Source organism: Pongo abelii, chromosome 10 (genome assembly GCF_028885655.2).
Source record: "Pongo abelii isolate AG06213 chromosome 10, NHGRI_mPonAbe1-v2.0_pri, whole genome shotgun sequence".
Taxonomy (NCBI): domain Eukaryota; kingdom Metazoa; phylum Chordata; class Mammalia; order Primates; family Hominidae; genus Pongo; species Pongo abelii.
This window is the reverse complement of record NC_071995.2, coordinates 26656423-26674149: the sequence shown is the minus strand read 5'-3', so window position 1 is coordinate 26674149 and position 17727 is coordinate 26656423. Positions and strand designations below refer to the sequence as shown.

The window sequence follows — 17727 nt, the reverse complement described above, 5'->3', positions numbered from 1 at the left end:
GTAAGGCTTCCTGTCAATAGTAGGCGATTAGTGGTTAAGTTTCGGGATAGTCAGAAGTTATATGCAGGTTTTCAACTGTCTCCTAACCCTTGTATTATTCAAGGGTCGTCCGCATTGAAACAGAGAAGATTAGTAATTGTTAGGAGATGGTGAGAAGTGGATGTGGCTGTAAAAGGGCAGTATGAGGAATCTTTGTGGTCATGGAAATGTTCTTGACTATATCAGTGTCAACACCCTGGTTGTGCTTTTGTGCTATAATTTTGTAAGATGCTACTAGTGGAGAAACCTGGTTAAGGGTACATGGGATCCCTATGTATTATTTTTTACAACTGGATGTGAATCGACATTTAACTCCAAATAAAAAGTGTAATTTTTTAAAAAGTGGGTGCACCAAAATCTCAGAAATCACCACTAAAGAACTTATCTATGTAACCAAAAACTGCTTGTACCCAAAAAACTATTGCAATAAAAATAAAAATTTTTAAAAAAGCTCTCTTTTTTTCTCTGACATGATGGTGTGTGCTTGACTCCACTTATCACCATGTCTTCTCACAGGACTTTCAGGATTAAGCATTTCCTGGCCAAGAAACAAAAGCAAAATCGTCCCATTCCCCAGTGGATTCAGATGAAAACTGGTAATAAAATCAGGTACAACTCCAAAAGGAGACATTGGAGAAGAACCAAGCTGGGTCTTTAAGGAATTGCACGTAAGATAGTGTCAAGGTCACGACCGTCTTACCATATCACGCTGAAAATGTCACCACTATCTAGACAGTTGTACATGTTTTATTGGGAATTTTTTTTCTCTGTGTATGTGCTGCATGTGTAGTGGTAGGTTGGATTCAGTAATAAATATGTGAAACCTTTCCTTTCAAAAACAAAAATAAATTTAAGTGAAATTAAAAAGTAAGTGGACCTGTGTGGTTCAAATCCGTGTTGTTCAAGTGTCAACTGTAATTTGTCATTTCAAGAATGTTATATAAATGGAACCATACAGTATTTAACCTTTTGAAATTTCCTTTTTTCACTCACATAATTCTCTGGAGATTCACCCACGGTGTTGCATGTGCCAATATTTCATTGCTTTTGATTGCTGAGTAGTATTCCATGGTATGGATATATCACGGTATGTTTAATCACCTGTGAAAGGGCGACCTGAGAGTTGCTTCCACTTTTTGATATTACAAATAAAACTACTATAAACATTCATGTGTAGGTTTTTGTGTGAACATAAGCCTTGTTCATAAGAAATGGCTAAACATAAGCAATGACTGGGTTGTATGATAGTTATTTAATTTTTAAGATACTCCTATACAGGTTTCCAGAGTAACCATGCTATTTTACATTCAAAATAGAAATATATGAATGATCCAGTTACTCTGCATTTTCTCCAGCATTTGGTGTTGTATATTTTAATTCTAGCCATTCTGATAGTTATGTAATGGTATCACATTGTAGTTTTAATTTGCATTTAATTTTGCAAGTATTTCTCATGCTCTGAAACTTTCCATCTTATCCTCTTATTAGGAACTTTTGTAGAACAAAAATGTTTAATTTTGATGTGATCTAATTTATCAATTTTCTTTTTATGGATCATGCTTTTGGTGTCAAGTCTAAGAACTATTTGCCTAGCTCTAGATCCCAAATATTTTCTCCTATAATTTTTTTTCTAAAAGTGTTATAGCTTTACATTTTACATTTAATTCCATGATCCATTTTGTGTTAATTTTTGTATAAGGTAAGACTCAGGCCGGCCAGGCGCGGTGGCTCACGCCTGTAATCCCAGCACTTTGAGAGGCCGAGGCGGGTGGATCACGAGGTCAGGAGATCGAGACCATCCTGGCTAACACGGTGAAACCCTGTCTCTACTAAAAATACAAAAAAAAAAAAAAAAATTGGCTGGGCATAGGGGCGAGAGCCTGTACTCCCAGCTATTCAGGAGGCTGAGGCAGGAGAATGGCATGAACCTGGGAGGCAGAGTTTGCAGTGAGCAGAGATCACGCCACTGCACTCCAGCTCGGGCGACAGAGAGAGACTCCCTCTGTCTCAAAAAAAAAAAGACTTAGGCCAAAGGTATTTTTTCTTTTTTTCTTTTTATTCTTTCTTTTCGTGTTTTTTTTTTTTCCATAGATGTCCAATTGCTCCAGCACCACTTGTTCAAAAGACTATTTTTTCTTTATTGAATTGATTTTGCACCTTTATCAAGTCAGTTGGGTATATTTGTGAGGGGCAATTTCTGGGTTTTCTGTTCTGTTCCTGAAGTCTGTCTGTTTCTCCCTTCAACAACACCACACATTCTTGATTACTGTAGCTATAAAATCAGTCTTGAAATTAAGCAGACTAGTTCCTCTTTTTCAAATTTGTTTTAATCCATTCTTATGTATTTGCCTCTTCATAAAAATTTTGAAATAATCTTATACATATCTGCAAAAATCCTTCTAGGAATTCTTACAGAGACTGACCTGCAGCTGGGCATGGTGGCTCATACCTGTAATCCCAGAACTTTGGGAGGCTGAGGGGGTGGATCATTTGAGGCCAGGAGTTCGAGACCAGCCTGACCAACATGGAGAAACCCCTACTCTACTAAAAATACAAAAATTAACCAGGCATGGTGGCACATGCCTGTAATCCCAGCTACTCAGGAGGCTGAGGCAGGAGAAGCGCTTGAAACCAGGAGGCAGAGGTTGCAGTAAGCCGAGATTGTGCCATTGCACTCCAGCCTGGGTAATAAAGCAAGACTCCATCTCAAAAAAAAAAAAAAAAAAAAAAAAATTTTAAATAAAGAGATTGACCTTCATGTCAATTTGGAGAGAACTGGCTGGGCACAGTGGCTCACACCTGTAATCCCAACACTTTGGGAGGCTGAGATGGGACAATCGCTTGAGGTCAAGAGATCAAGACCAGCCTCGTCAATACAGCAAGACCCCATCTCTATTTAAAATGTTTATGTAAAATTTAGACAAATAAAAAAGAAAGAAAGAAAAGAAAAATATTGGAAAGAATTGGTATATTCTCCATATTGAATCTTCCAATCCATGATCATGGTATGTCTCTCCATTTATGTATATCTTCTTCAGTTGCTTTCATCAGCACTGTGTAGTCTTCAGCATACAAGGCCTGTACATGTTTTCTTAGATTTACGCCTAAGTATTTCATTTTTTTTAGTCATTGAAAATGGTATTGTATTTTGAATTTCAGTGTCCAGGAATTCACCGCTGGTATAGTAATACAATTGATTTTTTTATGTTTATTTCACATCCTGCGACCTTGCTGAACTCACTTATTAGTTTTAGGAGATTGTTTTTGTAGGTTCCTTAGGACTTTATATTTGGACAATCATATCATTTGCAAATAGGGATAATTTTATTTCTTTCTTTCCAGTTTATGTACTGATTTCCTTTTCATACCTTATTGTACTATGTTGAATAAGAGTAATAAGGTTGGACATACTTGCCTTTTTCCCCATCATAAAAGGAAAGCATTTAGTTTTTTACCCATTAAGTATAGTGTTAGCTATAGGTTTTATATACATATTCCTTATGAAGTTGAGGGAGTTTCTCTCTATACCTATTTTTCTGAGAGTTTTTAATCATGAATGTGTCAAATTTTGATAAATGCTTCTTCTACAAGAATTGATATAATAATGTAACTTTTATTTTTTAGTCTGTTAACATGATAGATTACATTGATTGATTTTTAAATATTGAACCAGCCTAGCATCCCTGGAATAAATATTGCTGGTCATGGTGTATAACTTTTTTAATATATTGCTAAATTCTGTTAGCTAATATTTTGTTAAGGATTTTTGCAGCTATATTCATGAGGGATATTGGTCCACAGTTTTCGTTTTTGTGTTGTGTATTGTCATTGTCTGGTTTTGGTATCAGGATAATAGTAGTTTTATAAAATGAATTTGCAAACATCCCCTCTTCTTCTATTTTTTGAGAAAGATTATGTAGAATTGGTGTTAATTCTTCTTTAAATATTTCATAGAATTTCCCACTGAAATTATCAGGGCCTGGACATTTCTTTGTTGGGAGTTTTTAAATTATGAGTCTGATTTTCTTGAAAATGTCAGAGATATTCCAATTATCTATTTTATTGGGAGTGAGTTACAGTAGTTTGTGTTTTTTGAGGAACTGTTCTATTTTTCTTAAGTTTTCAAACTTATGTGTGAAAAGTGTTTATAGTATTTTCTCATCCTTTTGACAGGTGCAGAATCTGTAGTGATATCCCCCATTTTATTCCTGATATTGGTAATTTGTGTCTTCTCTTTTTCTTCGTTAGTCTTGCTAGAAGTTTGTCGAATTTATTGACCTTTACAAAAAACAAACAAAAAAAAACAGCTCTTTGTTTCATTGATTTTCTCTATTGCTTTCCGTTTTCAATTTCACAGATTTCTGCTCTTTATTATTTCCTTCCTTCTGCTTGCTTTGGGTTTATTTTGCTCTTTTTTTTTTCCCCAGGCTCTTGAGGTGGGAAAATAAGTTACTAATTGGAAACTTTTTCTCTTTTCTAATGTAAGCATTTCATGCTATAAATTTCTCCCCCAGCACTTCTTTAGCTGTGTCCTACAAATTTTGATAAATTGTATTTTCAAGAGTGGGGCAGCAGTGGGAGTTCCAGCTCTCCATGGTGGGGTGATCTCATTACTACTGGGTAATGGTGAAAATCCTGACTCCAGTAGGCCTGCTTTGACACCAACCCAGTGGGAAGGGGTAGGTAGCCCCTTTGCTGCCTGGTGGAGGTTGATGTCCAGACTCTCCATGTGGTCTTCAGTGACACAGCTGGGGGCCTGCCTTGTTACCTACCACAGGAATAAATGTGACAGCCTCTTGAGGTGGGAAGTCTGGGCTCTGTCACGTGGCCTTCGCTGGCATAGGTGAGGGTGGGGCCGCAGTTTTTTCTGTGGTGTTTGGCTATAGTAGGGTAAATATTGTCTAAAAGATTTCTGTTTTGGTAGGTTGCCTCTTTCCTACTTCTTTGGCAGGCTTTTGTTGGGATTGTTTGTTTGTTTGTTTTGTCGATGCCAGTTAATATTTCTGGGTAGCCAGGTTTTTAAGCTCCAGGGCTGGGATATATAAGCCAAAACGAAAACCCCAGGAAACTCACCAGCATGTTGATCCTCAGGTTCCTAGGTCCCTAGCCAGTCTGCTTTCCTCTCTCCCAGCTTTAGTCTTCTCATATGTTTGTTTTGTATATAATGTTCAGGGTTTTGAGTTGTTCTTAGTGAGAAGAACTGGGAAAAGTATATCTACTCCATCTTCCTGGAAGTGGGAATTGTACTTTTACTTTTTACTTTGTATAAGAAATTATTCTTTTTAAATGGTGGGAGTATGAATGGTAACTTTTAACGTTTTTCTTTTGTGTTTTTTACTGCCAAATATGCTAAACAATGAATCTACGTGGTAAAGCTATACGGTCTTCCAGCTATAAAATGCATATTTACATGAAAAATCTCAGATAACAGGAGGCAAAGATTCTTGTTCAGATTATTTATTTCATGCAACTGAAAATGTTTCTTATAGTCTCTCATAATCCACATTTAAAGTATTACATATAAGCTTTGCACAGTGGCAGTATCATAGCCAATGAGGTTTATCCAAGGCATGATTATTGCTAATTGAAAACATTTCCCAATATCCTGCCATGAAGACTTGTAATATAGTTGGCATTAGCAATTTTTGACAGTCTCTATGGAGACTGAATATAATATTGTGTATATATATATATTTCATATAGCCTTGTAATAATTAAAGACATAGTAGATATAGTTTCTTTAAACCTGTATTCTCTCTTCTCTCTTAATCATACTCAAATAAGAGTAAAGAGTTCAAAAAGTAAAATATTACAAAGAAAAAATGGTAATGGAGACAGATGCATAGAAATTTTTTAATGAAAGAAAGCAATTGCATATATGATAACTGACTTAAGAAACCTGAGGAAGAGGAAATCTAAACCAGGCAGTGAGGGAATGCCAACAAAAAGCAAACCCTAGAACCCTGGAAAAGTTCAGAACTTGGAAGTACATGGTAACTTTCATGGAGGTGAGGGTGTGACCAAAAATAGTACAATTGGTTGAAAGTCTATAGGAAGCTATGTGACCTCCATGTCTCCTCCTGTACCCTAGACAGCTAAATGATTACTTTGCCCTCTAACCTGTATGATGAGAAACTTATTCTCTGGTGAAGTTGAACCAGAGAGACAGTCTCTGAATTTGAGGCTTCCACTTTCAGTTGATGGATGGTTGAGTGTTCACATACTGAATGGTGAAATTTCACAGCCATTTTCTTTTATTGGGCCCTCAAAACACTGGCAGCCTGGCACTTCACTCCCAGAGAATTCCTATTTTGGGAAACTGATCACCCCAAGGAAAATGACCTACAAGTACTGACAGGCATATGACTAAGAGTAGTCCCAGAAAGAAAAAACTAAATTTAAAAGATTATTTTTCAGAAATTGAAGACAACTTCCTACATCTAAAGAATATATCTTTCCACATTAAGAGGACCCATCAAATACCCATTTAATAGATGGGAAAATGCATAATTTCTGAAATTTCATATCACTAGGACAAAGAGAATACCCTAAAGCTTTCAGTACAGAAAACAATACAAGTCAAATACATAGCATCAGAAATTAGAATGTCTCAACAGCAGCTTTAAGGCTCGAACATAGTAAGCAGCGGCCAGGTGCGGTGGCTCACGCCTGTAATCCCAGCACTTTGGGAGGCCGAGGCGGGCGGATCACGAGGTCAGGAGATCGAGACCATGCTGGCTAACATGGTGAAACCCCGTCTCCACTAAAAAAAATACAAAAAAAATTAGCCGGGCGTGGTGGCGGGCACCTGTAGTCCCAGCTGCTTGAGAGGCTGAGGCAGGAGAATGAAGTGAACCTGGGAGGCAGAGCTTGCAGTGAGCCAAGATTGTGCCACTGAACTCCAGCCTAGGCGAAAAAGCAAGACTCCATCTCAAAAAAAAAAAAAAAAAAAAAAAAAAAAAAAATTGTAAGCAGCTTTCACAGTACTGAGGAAAAATTATTTCAAACCCAGCATTCTATACCTCGCCAAATTATCAAGTAAATGCAATGATAGAATAAGAAATTCTCAAACTTATGAGGTCTCAAAAGATTTAATTCTCATTTACTTTTTCCAAGAAGATACTACAGGAAGTGGTCTCGCCAATACTAGCAAGCCAATAAACTGTAAGGAAAAGTAAACAGAATACTCAGTATGAAAGTGAAGGAAGATCCCAGGATAAGAACTGTACAGCAGGAAGGCTGGGTGCAGTGGCTCATGCCTGTAATATCAACACTTTGGGGGGCCTAGGCGAGCAGATCACAAGGTCAGGAGTTCGAGACCTGCCTGGCCAACATGATGAAACCCCATCTCTACTAAAAATACAAAACTTACCAGGTGTGGTGGCAGGCACCTGTAATGCCAGCTACTTGGGAGGCTGAGGCAGGAGATTTGCTTGAACCCAGGAGGCAAAGGTTGTAGTGAGCCGAGATTGCACCACTGTACTCCAGCCTGGGTGACAGAGCAAGACTCTGTCTCGAAAAAAGAAAACTGTACAGCAGGCTGGTTGAGAGAGCAACCAGTCCAGATTGAAGTAAGAGAGAGCACCAGGAGTGCTGACAGAGATAGAAAGAGAAAGAAAAAAAGAAGAAAAGAGAGAAAGAGAAAGAAAGAAAGAGAGAAAGAGAGAAAAGGAAGGAGGGAAGGAGAAGATAAAAGAGAAGGAAAGATAGCAATTGTTATATCACTTTATGGTGTGACACTTCTAGCAGAGAGGTTTAGGATTAATGATATAAAACTAAGCAAACAGAGACAAATATGAATTCCAAGGAAACTCAAAAGTTGCTCAAAGCAGGAAATGGAATCACAATCCCCTTCTATGGCTTAATTACAAGTAATTTTCACCTACTCCTAGTATTATAAACACTGAATATTATCTTACCAAGAATTATGGTAAAATCACAATAATGTGTTAGGAAAGGGGAAATGGAAGGAGGGTATGTAACTATAGGTAAGCTAAATCCTCACCTCCCATAGTAAAAAGTCAATAGCTAATATTAAACACCTTTGTTTAAAAATCAAGAAATAACAGTGTATATTAGTCCATCTTCACACTGCTAATAAAGACATACCTGAAACTGGGCAATTTATAAAAGAAAGAGTTTTATTGGACTTATACAGTTCCACATGGCTGGGGAGGCCTCACAATCATGGAGGAAGGCAAGGAGGAGCAAGTCACATCTTACGAGGATGGTGGCAGGCAAAGAGAGAAAGCCTGTGTAGGAAAACTCCCATTTTTAAAACCATCAGATCTCGTGAGATCCATTCACTATTAAGAGAACAGCATGGGAAAGACCCACCTCTATAACTCAATTACCTCCCACCAGTTTCCTCCCACAATGCGTGGAAATTATGGGAGTTACAATTCAAGAGGAGATTTGGATGGGGACACAGCCAAACATATCATTCTGCCCCAGGCCCCCCACAAATCTCACATGCTTTTTACATTTCAAAACCAATCATGCCTTCCTAGTAGTCCCTCAAAGTCTTAACTCATTTCAGCATTAACTCAAAAGTCCACAATCCAAAGTCTCATCTGAGACAAGGCAAGTCCTTTTTGCCTATGAGCCTATAAGATCAAAAGCAAGTAGTTACTTCTGAGACACAATGGGGGTACAGACATTGGGTAAATACAGCCATTCCAAATTGGAGAAACTGGCCAAAACAAAGGGTCTACAGGCCCCATACAAGTCTGAAATCCAGCAGGGCAGTCAAATCTTAAAGCTCCAAAATGATCTCCTTGTCTCACATCCAGGTCATGCTGATGCAAGAGGTGGGTTCCCCTGGTCTTGGACAGCTCCACCCTGTGACTTTGCAGGGTACAGCCTCCCTCCCAGCTGCTTTCATGGGCTGGTGTTTAGTGTCTGCAGCTTTTCCAGGAGCATGGTGCAAATTGTCACTGGATCTACCATTCTGGGATCTGAAAGATGGTGGCCATCTTCTCACAGCTCCACTAGGCAGTGCCCCAGTAGTGACTCTGTGTGGGGGCTCCGACCCCACATTTCCCTTCTGCACTGCCCTAGCAGAGGTTCTCCATGAGGGCCCTGCCCCTACAGCAAGCTTCTGCCTGGACATCCAGGTGTTCCCATACATCTTCTGAAATCTAGGCAGAGGTTCCCAAACCTCAGTTCTTGACTTCTGTGCACCCACAGCCTTAACACCATGTGGAAGCTGCCAAGGCTTGGGGCTTGCACCCTGTGAAGCCATGGCCCAAGCTGTATGTTGGGCTTTTTAGTCACAACTGGAGCAGCTGGGAAACAGGGCACCAAATTCCTAGACTGCACGCAGCAAAGGGATCCCGGGCCCAGCCCATGAAACCACTTTTTCCTCCTCAGCCTCTGGGTCTGTAATGGGAGGGACTACTGCAAAGTTCTCTGACATGCCCTGGAGATATTTTCCCCATTGTCTTGGGGATGAACATTTCGTTCCTCATTATTTATGCAAATTTCTGCAGCCAGCTTGAATTTTTCCTCAGAAAATGGGTTTTTCTTTTCTATCCCATCGTCAGGCTGCAAATTTTCTGAACTTTTATGCTCTGTTTCCCTTTTAAAGATGAATTTTTTTTTTTTTTGCACCCAAGTCACCTCTTGAAAGCTTTGCTGCTTATAAATTTCTTCCACCAGATACCCTAAGTCATCTCTCTGAAGTTCAAAGCTCCACAAATCTCTAGGGCAGGGGCAAAATGCCACCAGTCTCTTTGCTAAAGCATAGCAAGAGTCACCTTTGCTCCAGTTCCCAACAAGTTCCTCGTCTCTATCTGAAACCAACTCAGCCTGAATTTCATTTTTCATATCACTATCAGCATTGTGTTCAAAGCCATTCAACAAGACTCTAGGAAGTTCCAAACTTTCCCACATTTTCCTGTCTTCTTCTGAGCCCTCCAAACTGTTCTACCCTATGCCTGTTGCCCAGTTCCAAAGTCACTTCCACATTTTCAGGTATCTTTTCAGCAGCACCCCACTCTCCGGGTACCAATTTATTGGATTAGTCCATTTTCATGCTGCTAACAAAGAGATACCCGAGACTGTGCAATTTACAAAAGAAAGAGGTTTAATTGGACTTACAGTTCCACATGGCTGGGGAGGCCTCACAATCATGGCAGAAGACAAGGAGGTGCAAGTTGTATCTTACGTGAATGGCAGCAGGCAAAGAGAGAAAGCTTGTGCATGGAAACTCTCGTTTTTAAAACCATCAGATCTCTTGAGACTTATTCACTATCATGAGAACAGCACAGGAAAGACCCGCCCCCAGGATTCAATTACCTCCCACTGGGTTCCTCCCAGGACACATGGGAATTGTGGAAGTTACAATTCAAGATGAGATTTGGGCGGGGACACAGCCAAACCATATCACAGTGTAAGGGTATTTGGATATACAGAAGTAAATATTATAAGAGCTAAAAAGGGCTGAAGATGTTTGCCTCTGGGGAATTGGAATCAAATATGGAGAGGGTACAGAATTAAAATCTCTTTTAAAAAGATTATCACATTAAATCTTTAGCTTTAGTTTCTTTATTCTTGTTTTTATTATAAAAAATCACAATTCAAAGACAACTTATTTTAAACTCTCTTTTTATTGGAGGCAATTATTAAGTATTCACATATCTAATGCTTGGGTCTGTTTAGCCTTCTGATCCTTAGTCATTTTGGGCAATGTTACACTATTATCTATGCCAATAAAAATGTAATTTAGATAATGTGCCATTTTCCATGTTCACTCAAATTTAATGTCTATTCAGAAGGTATTCAACAACAATTTAATTGACAAATTCTTAACCTAACTAGCTTAAAATTGTTGTCATCATTATAGTTATTCATGTTATCATTATTTATCTGTAGTAAATGATCTTTGGATTGGTCCCCAAAATAATGACATAATATTTTCAAAGTATATTCCACCATCATTTTTGCCTGCACCACAGCACACTTATTAAAAAACGCTCAAATAATCTGATTGAAGGTTTAATTAGCCACTTGGTTTCTTAAATGAGTTTTGGAGACATGCCATACTCTTAAATTGGTACTTCAGAGTGAGCTATCATTTGCTTTTAAAGACTGTTCCAGCACATTTCCAGCACTTGAAGACTTATGAAAGAAACAATCAATGTTCTAGTATCAAACAAATTTAAATTTTTGATTCCTTTGTCAAAAATCATATGACTATATTTGTAAGTATTCTGAAAATCCAATAGTTCTTCAAATTAAAAAAAAGGGGGGAGGGGGAATGTAGTTTTGCTATCTTTGAAATAGGAATAACAGGCCAGGTACAGTGGCTCATGCCTATAATACCAGCACTTTGGGAGGCCAAGGCAGAAGTATTGCTTGAGTGCAGAAGTTAAAGACCAGCCTATGCAGCATAGCAAGTCCCCTGCCTCTACCAGAGCATGGTGGTACACACCTATAGTCTTAGCTAGTTGGAAGGCTGAGGTAGGAGGAACGCTTGAGCCCAGGAGTTCAAGGCTACAATGAGCTATGATGGTGCAACTACACTCCAATCTAGGAAACAGAGTCTTATTCTGTTTCTAAGACACATTAATGTCATGGGTCCCCTGAAATTTTATACAGAGAAAGATACATTCCTCCAGCATATTCTTGCTAAAAATGCAGTTCTGTCTAATCTTGATAAAACATCAGACAAATCCAAATTGAGAGGCTTTCTACAAAATAGCTGATTCATCAGAGGTGTCAGGGTCACTGAAGACAAGGAAAGAATGAGGAACTGTCACAGACTGGAGAAGACTAGCGAGACACAACTAAATTCAGTGTGGGATATTGGAGCCAGAAAACAAACAAAAAAAAGGACTTTAGGGAGAAAACTGGTGAAATGAATTAAGTTTGGTTAATAGTGTTGTAACAATGAGAGCTTCCTGGTTTTGATCATTGTATTATGCTTACGTAAGTTATTCACATTAGGGGAAGCCAGGTGAACAGTATGCAGGAACTCTCTATTTTAGATTTGCAACTTTTCAATAAGTCTAAAATTATTTCTAAACAAAAAGTTTGAAAAGAATCATCAAAGAGATTGGGTGTGGTGGCTCACACCTGTAATCCTAGCACTTTGGGAGGCTGATGCAGGAGGATCGCTTGAGGCCAGGAATTCAAGACCAGCCTGCGCAACATCGTGAGACCATGTCTCTCTTGTTTTTTAAATTTAAAAACTTAAAAAAAAAAGCAGCATCAAAAAGCAAATTCTTTATTTTTTTTATAGTAGAGAATGAGAATCTATAAATCAGTGACGTACATTCAAATGCCTTTCATTAGTTTTAGTTCAAAGCTAAAATAATGTACTATTTATGTCAGTTGTTTCCCAAGGTATTGCTGTTTATTAGATGTAGTTTTGTTGCTATTAAGTAATGGAGACTTATTTGGCTCTAAATTATCACCCTTATATTTGGCGTTGCTAGATATTAGGTTATTTTTCTCAGTTTGCCCCCAGATCCGTTCTCCACCCTGCTCTGCACCTTAGCGGGGGTGACCTTGGGGTGGGAGTCTCCTCACTCTCATTGTCCTCCGGCTTCTGGTTGGAGCATTTTCTCCAGCTCTATCCAGCTGGAGATGGATGAGGCTTCATCCAGCTGACTGTTCTGACAGTAGCTAGGTCCTTTGACAGCCACGGCTCTTGTTGGAGGCCTCTTCCAAGGTCACCACTCTCACTGGTTCAGATAATACTATTTCCTCTCCTGCCCTTCGGATGCGTAAGGTAATGGCTTCCCACTGTTACTAATCCCTGGATGCCTCATCATCTCTTGTTGGGTCTCTTAATCCCTTAATCCACCTGCAACTCTGTAAATAATCCTTTTAATAAAACACATCTTTTTTAAAAACCCCAGCTGGGTATGCTATCCCTTTCCTATCAGGACCCTGACTGATACAGACAGTGACTGAGAATCAGTGGGGCTCTTTAATAGGCTGTTTTCTTTTCTTTCTTTCTTTTTTTTTTTGTAAACAGTCACTAGTATTCTTTTTTTTTTTAATCTTCTACAGGAAGGATTTTATATATACGCACACACACATACACACACACACACATTTTATTATTTATTTATTTATTTACTTATTTTGAGACAGGGTCTCACTGCCGTTGCCCCCCAAGCTGGAGTGCAGTAGCGTGATCTCCCTTCACTGCAGCCTTGACTACCCAGGCTCTAGTGATTCTCCCATCTCAAAAAGTAAGGCTAATGTCCTTACTTTTCTTTCTGATTGGGAGATTATATTACCCATATGGCATGAACATGGGAGTATGTATGTTCACTTTGGGCAAAATCATGAAGTCCAAACTTGCTAAACGTGGGTCTTCTTTCTATATTGACACACGACCTGGGTTTTGTGTATGTTGTCTATTGAAGAGCTCAGAAATTCAAACAACTTTTGTTTTTATAAAAATGAAATTACAACAAAATCCAGTTGGCTTTTATTTTTTACAATTACTCCTTCAAACTTATGCTTCCTCCTTCAAACATACCTTCTTTTAAGTAATTCTGTTCTATAAATCAGATAGCCTGAAGAACATTATGAGTAGAATAATGACCATTTAATGATGTTAGCACACTCAGAGACCATAGAAGGTCTCCTGCAGTCCTTACGGTAATCTTCTAAGGAAAGTACTATTGCCATCTGCAGTTTTCAGATGAGATAATTGATCCTTAGAGAGGTTGTATAACTCACTCAAAGTTAGTTTCAGAGCTAGATTTCAAATCTGAGTCCATTTGACTCCAGGTGTAGCCCTTAAAGAACAGAGAATAATATTACAAATATATACAGTTGGAATAAAAGCCATAGGCCTAAAACTAACCACTTTATATGGGTAATCTAGAGCAATGCTTCTCAAATTATCTATCAGCAAATGTTGGCTGGGTGTGGTGCCTCACACCTGTAATCCCAGAACTTTGGGAGACTGAGGCGGCTGGATCACTTGAGGTCAGGAGTTTGAGACCAGCCTGGCCAACATGGTGAAACCCCATCTCTATTAAAAAAAAAAAATACAAAAATTAGCCGGGCGTGGTGGTGGGCGCCTGTAGTCCCAGTTACTCAGGAGGCTGAAGCAGGAGAATTGCTTAAACCTGGGAGGCAGAGGTTGCAGTGAGCTGAGTTCGTGCCACTGCACTGCAGCCTGGGTGACGGAGGGAGACTCCATCTCAAAATAATAATAATAATAATAATAATAATAATAATAATAATAATGTTAGTTCCATGTGATATGTTTAAGTAGCATACAGAAAGTTTCCATGATCAAATAAATTTTGGAAATAGTGGGTTGAACAATATTTTTAAACTGTAGAAGTGTATAACATTAATGGGAGCCATTCATATTGGTAATCATTGCAGATTTATATAGTTATTACAATTTTCTAAGAGATGGCAAAAAAGTGTCTTGAGTAGGGGAATTTTCTGTTTTGCACAATGATGCCATTTGGGCTATCAATGGGGCTAGAGACGAGAGTAGATGAAAATAATATGAAACTCCTAACACACCTGAATGCTGTCCTGTTCATGAAGAGTGATTGCCAACATCATCACTTTCTAGTGTTTTTGAGTTTATAGTTGTTTGTACCAAGTAGATTTAAAAAATAGCTAATTATTTTTAGGGTTTTTCAATGCCTTGCACAATTACTTATATACCTAAAAGATATGCTTGGAAAGCTGAAAGATTTATTACTAGTAAGAGACTTTCCAAATCCAGTATAAGGACATTGGAATAATAAAATGTAAGATTATTTTTGAAATGAACTAAGAATAGGCAGTTGATTCAAGGAAAAATAGTTGAAATGTGCATGCATGTGCAAATACATATGCATAAATAGATTAAACTTCTTGAGGGTAGAGGTTTTATTTTTGTCTCTTTATTCTTGCCAAATGCTTGGCTACAGTAGGCATTCATGAATTTTATTTATTTATTTATTTATTTATTTATTTATTGAGACAAAGTCTCCCTCTGTTGCCCAGGCTGGAGTGCAATGGTGCGATCTCGGCTTACTGCAACCTCCCCTCCTGGGTTCAAGTGATTCTCCTGCCTCAGTCTCCCAAGTAGCTGGGATTACAGGCGTGCACCACCACACCCAGCTAATTTTGTATTTTTAGTAGAGATGGGGTTTCACCATATTGGTCAGGCTGGTCTCAAACTCCTGACCTCAGGTGATCTGCCCACCTCGGTCTTTCAAAGTGCTGGGATTACAGGCGTAAGCCACCACGCCTGGCCTCTCATGCATTTATTTAATGTTTATTGAGTTCCTTCTATGTATCAGACATGATTCTGGTCCAGGCACTAGAGTTAAGAGTGAAAAAGTAGACTTTTGTCTTCGTGGAGCTTACATTTTACTGGGTAGAGATAGAGAGTAAAGTTAAAAAAAAGGTGGTGAGGGCGGGGGCAGAAATGAAGCCATTCATTAGGTAATGGATATTGAAAAAGTTGTAGAGTCAATAAAGTAGGAGTTCCAAGGGTAAATGCACTGGCGGGAGAGGAAAGGCTTGAAACAATCAATGTTTTAGAAGGTAATCTAATTGTTGGTAACAGTAAGGTGAAGTCATGACTAGAAGTAGGAGGATGAAATGGAGGAAGATAAAAAGATCATTAGAAAGAAGGAGATACAGAAACTGTGAAGGTGTGATGTTGAATGGGACAGCACATGAGTGTCGCAGTTGCTGAAAATGGTGACCAAAGCGGAGTGAAGAAGGAGACAGTGAGCCATGTGCTGCAGTCTTCAACGAAGGACATGAAATAATTTCAGAGATCATAGATGACAGCACAAAAAAGGGTAGGCTCTCATAAAGCTGGATAGAATAACTTCTTAGGAGGTGGAGTTTTTGAGGGCTGAAAAAGAAGAAACGGTTTGCAAATGGCAGTTTATGTAAGTTCAGGTCAAAGGAAAAAGGAAGTGCGGAGACACCCAGCGAAGTGTGTCTTCAGGAGCAACTTTCTAGGAGGCCAAGAATGTGATGGAAACACCTTTTTTTACTGAATGAATGAATGTTGAATCCTCACTTAGAGTCATTTAGGATAATTTCAAACTTAATTAGCCTTTTGAATTAATTTAAGTTTAAAGTAATGCATTCCAATTTCTTTTGTTCACACACTTTCATATTTATTTTAATATACTCATAAGGATAAAAAGTTGGAAGTAGAAGAGAGATTTCTGAGTTTAAAAGTATGTGTTGCAAGGGCAACCATCATCTTTTACTTTAGATGCTTCAGTATTTTTGAGTTTATTACAAGTAAATACTCCTTTGATAATACAGGGGAAAAGAAAGTATGTATCTTTATCATAAATACCTGAAAATCAAGCCATTGAAAAATTAAAATGGGCATCCTGAACAGCTTCCCTTTTATTCCTGGACTATGGTAACTTCAGAAAAGGAAATAAAGCAATATGTTTTTTGTTTTGTTTTGAGACAGAGTCTGGCTCTGTCACCCAGGCTGGAGTGCAGTGGCGTGATCTCGGCTCACTGCAACCTCCGCCACAAGGGTTGAAGTGATTCTCCTGCCTCAGCCTCCTGAGTGGCTGGGATTACAAGCACCTGCCACCACACTCGGCTAATTTTTGTATTTTCAGTAGACCACCATGTTGGTCAGGCTGGTCTCGAACTCCTGACCTTGTGATCCACCCACCTAGACCTCCCAAAGTGTTCGGATTACAGGCCTGAGCCACCACGCCCGGCCAGCAATACCTTTTTTAAGATTGTTTTGCCATCTCCATCCCATCCACACAAGGGTTGGGGTTAGATTTTATCCTAACTACTGAGCAGTGGCCTCTTTCTCTGTGGAGCAAGAAGCTGTGAAGACTTCCCAGGTCACACCCAGGCTCTAGTGGATAAATATCCACTAGATAGCCCTTCCAAGGGTTATCTTCCAAGGGTTATCCTTCCAAGGAAAACCCTTCCATAGAAGGGTTCTGAGGGAAAAAACCTAGTTTTCCCTTTTTTCCATTTTCCAAGTAATTGACTCACTTATACATAATGTTAATGGGCTCTACTAAATCTTTGGGCAAACAATTCAATAATACTTTAGGCTAAGTAGTGCTTCCTCTTGGGTCACACCTTATATAGATTAAAATACGGCTATTTAATAAAAATAAAATCAACAAAAATGAGCACTCACTCTGTGTAAGACACTGTGTTCAGAGCTAAACTTAAAATATCTTATTTAATCCTCTTAACACCTGTTGGAGATAGACGTTACTTTAATCTAATTTACAGTTGAGGAAACCAATACACAGAGAGAATAAATATGCTGAGATCATGCAACTATTGTGTCCAGGAACTGAGATAGGAACCCAAGTCTACCACACCTCAGGGCATGTGCTGCTGTGTCTGGAATTGGTGGGTTCTTGGTCTCACCGACTTCAAGAATGAAGCCGCGGATCCTCGCGGTGAGTGTTACAGCTCTTAAGGTGGCACGTCTGGAGTTTGTTCCTTCTGATGTTCGGATATGTTCAAAGTTTCTTCCTCCTAGTGGCTTTGTGGTCTCGCTGGCTCAGGAGTGAAGCTGCAGACCTTCGCGGTGAGTGTTAAAGCTCTTAAGGCAGCGCGTCTAGAGTGGTTCGCTTCTCCCAGTGGGCTCGTGGTCTCACTGGCTTCAAGAGTGAGGCTGCAGACCTTTGTGGTGAGTGTTACAGCTCATAAAGGCAGCGTGGACCCAAAGAGTGAGCAGTAGCAAGT

General features: G+C 39.0%; 1 protein-coding gene and 1 non-coding gene across 2 annotated transcripts; both read left to right on the top strand.

The window, feature by feature from the left end:
* The first annotated feature begins 541 nt into the window (after positions 1-541).
* LOC112135862 (large ribosomal subunit protein eL39-like) lies at positions 542-708 on the top strand. The gene has a single exon (XM_054528529.2). The coding sequence runs from the start codon at positions 542-544 to the stop codon at positions 695-697; it is 156 nt and encodes a 51-aa protein (XP_054384504.1). The 3' UTR covers positions 698-708.
* Positions 709-5562: 4854 nt separating this feature from the next.
* On the top strand, positions 5563-5703 carry LOC112136035 (U4 spliceosomal RNA). The gene has a single exon (XR_002917236.2). It is a non-coding gene; the product is annotated as a U4 spliceosomal RNA (small nuclear RNA).
* The last annotated feature ends 12024 nt before the right edge of the window (positions 5704-17727 follow it).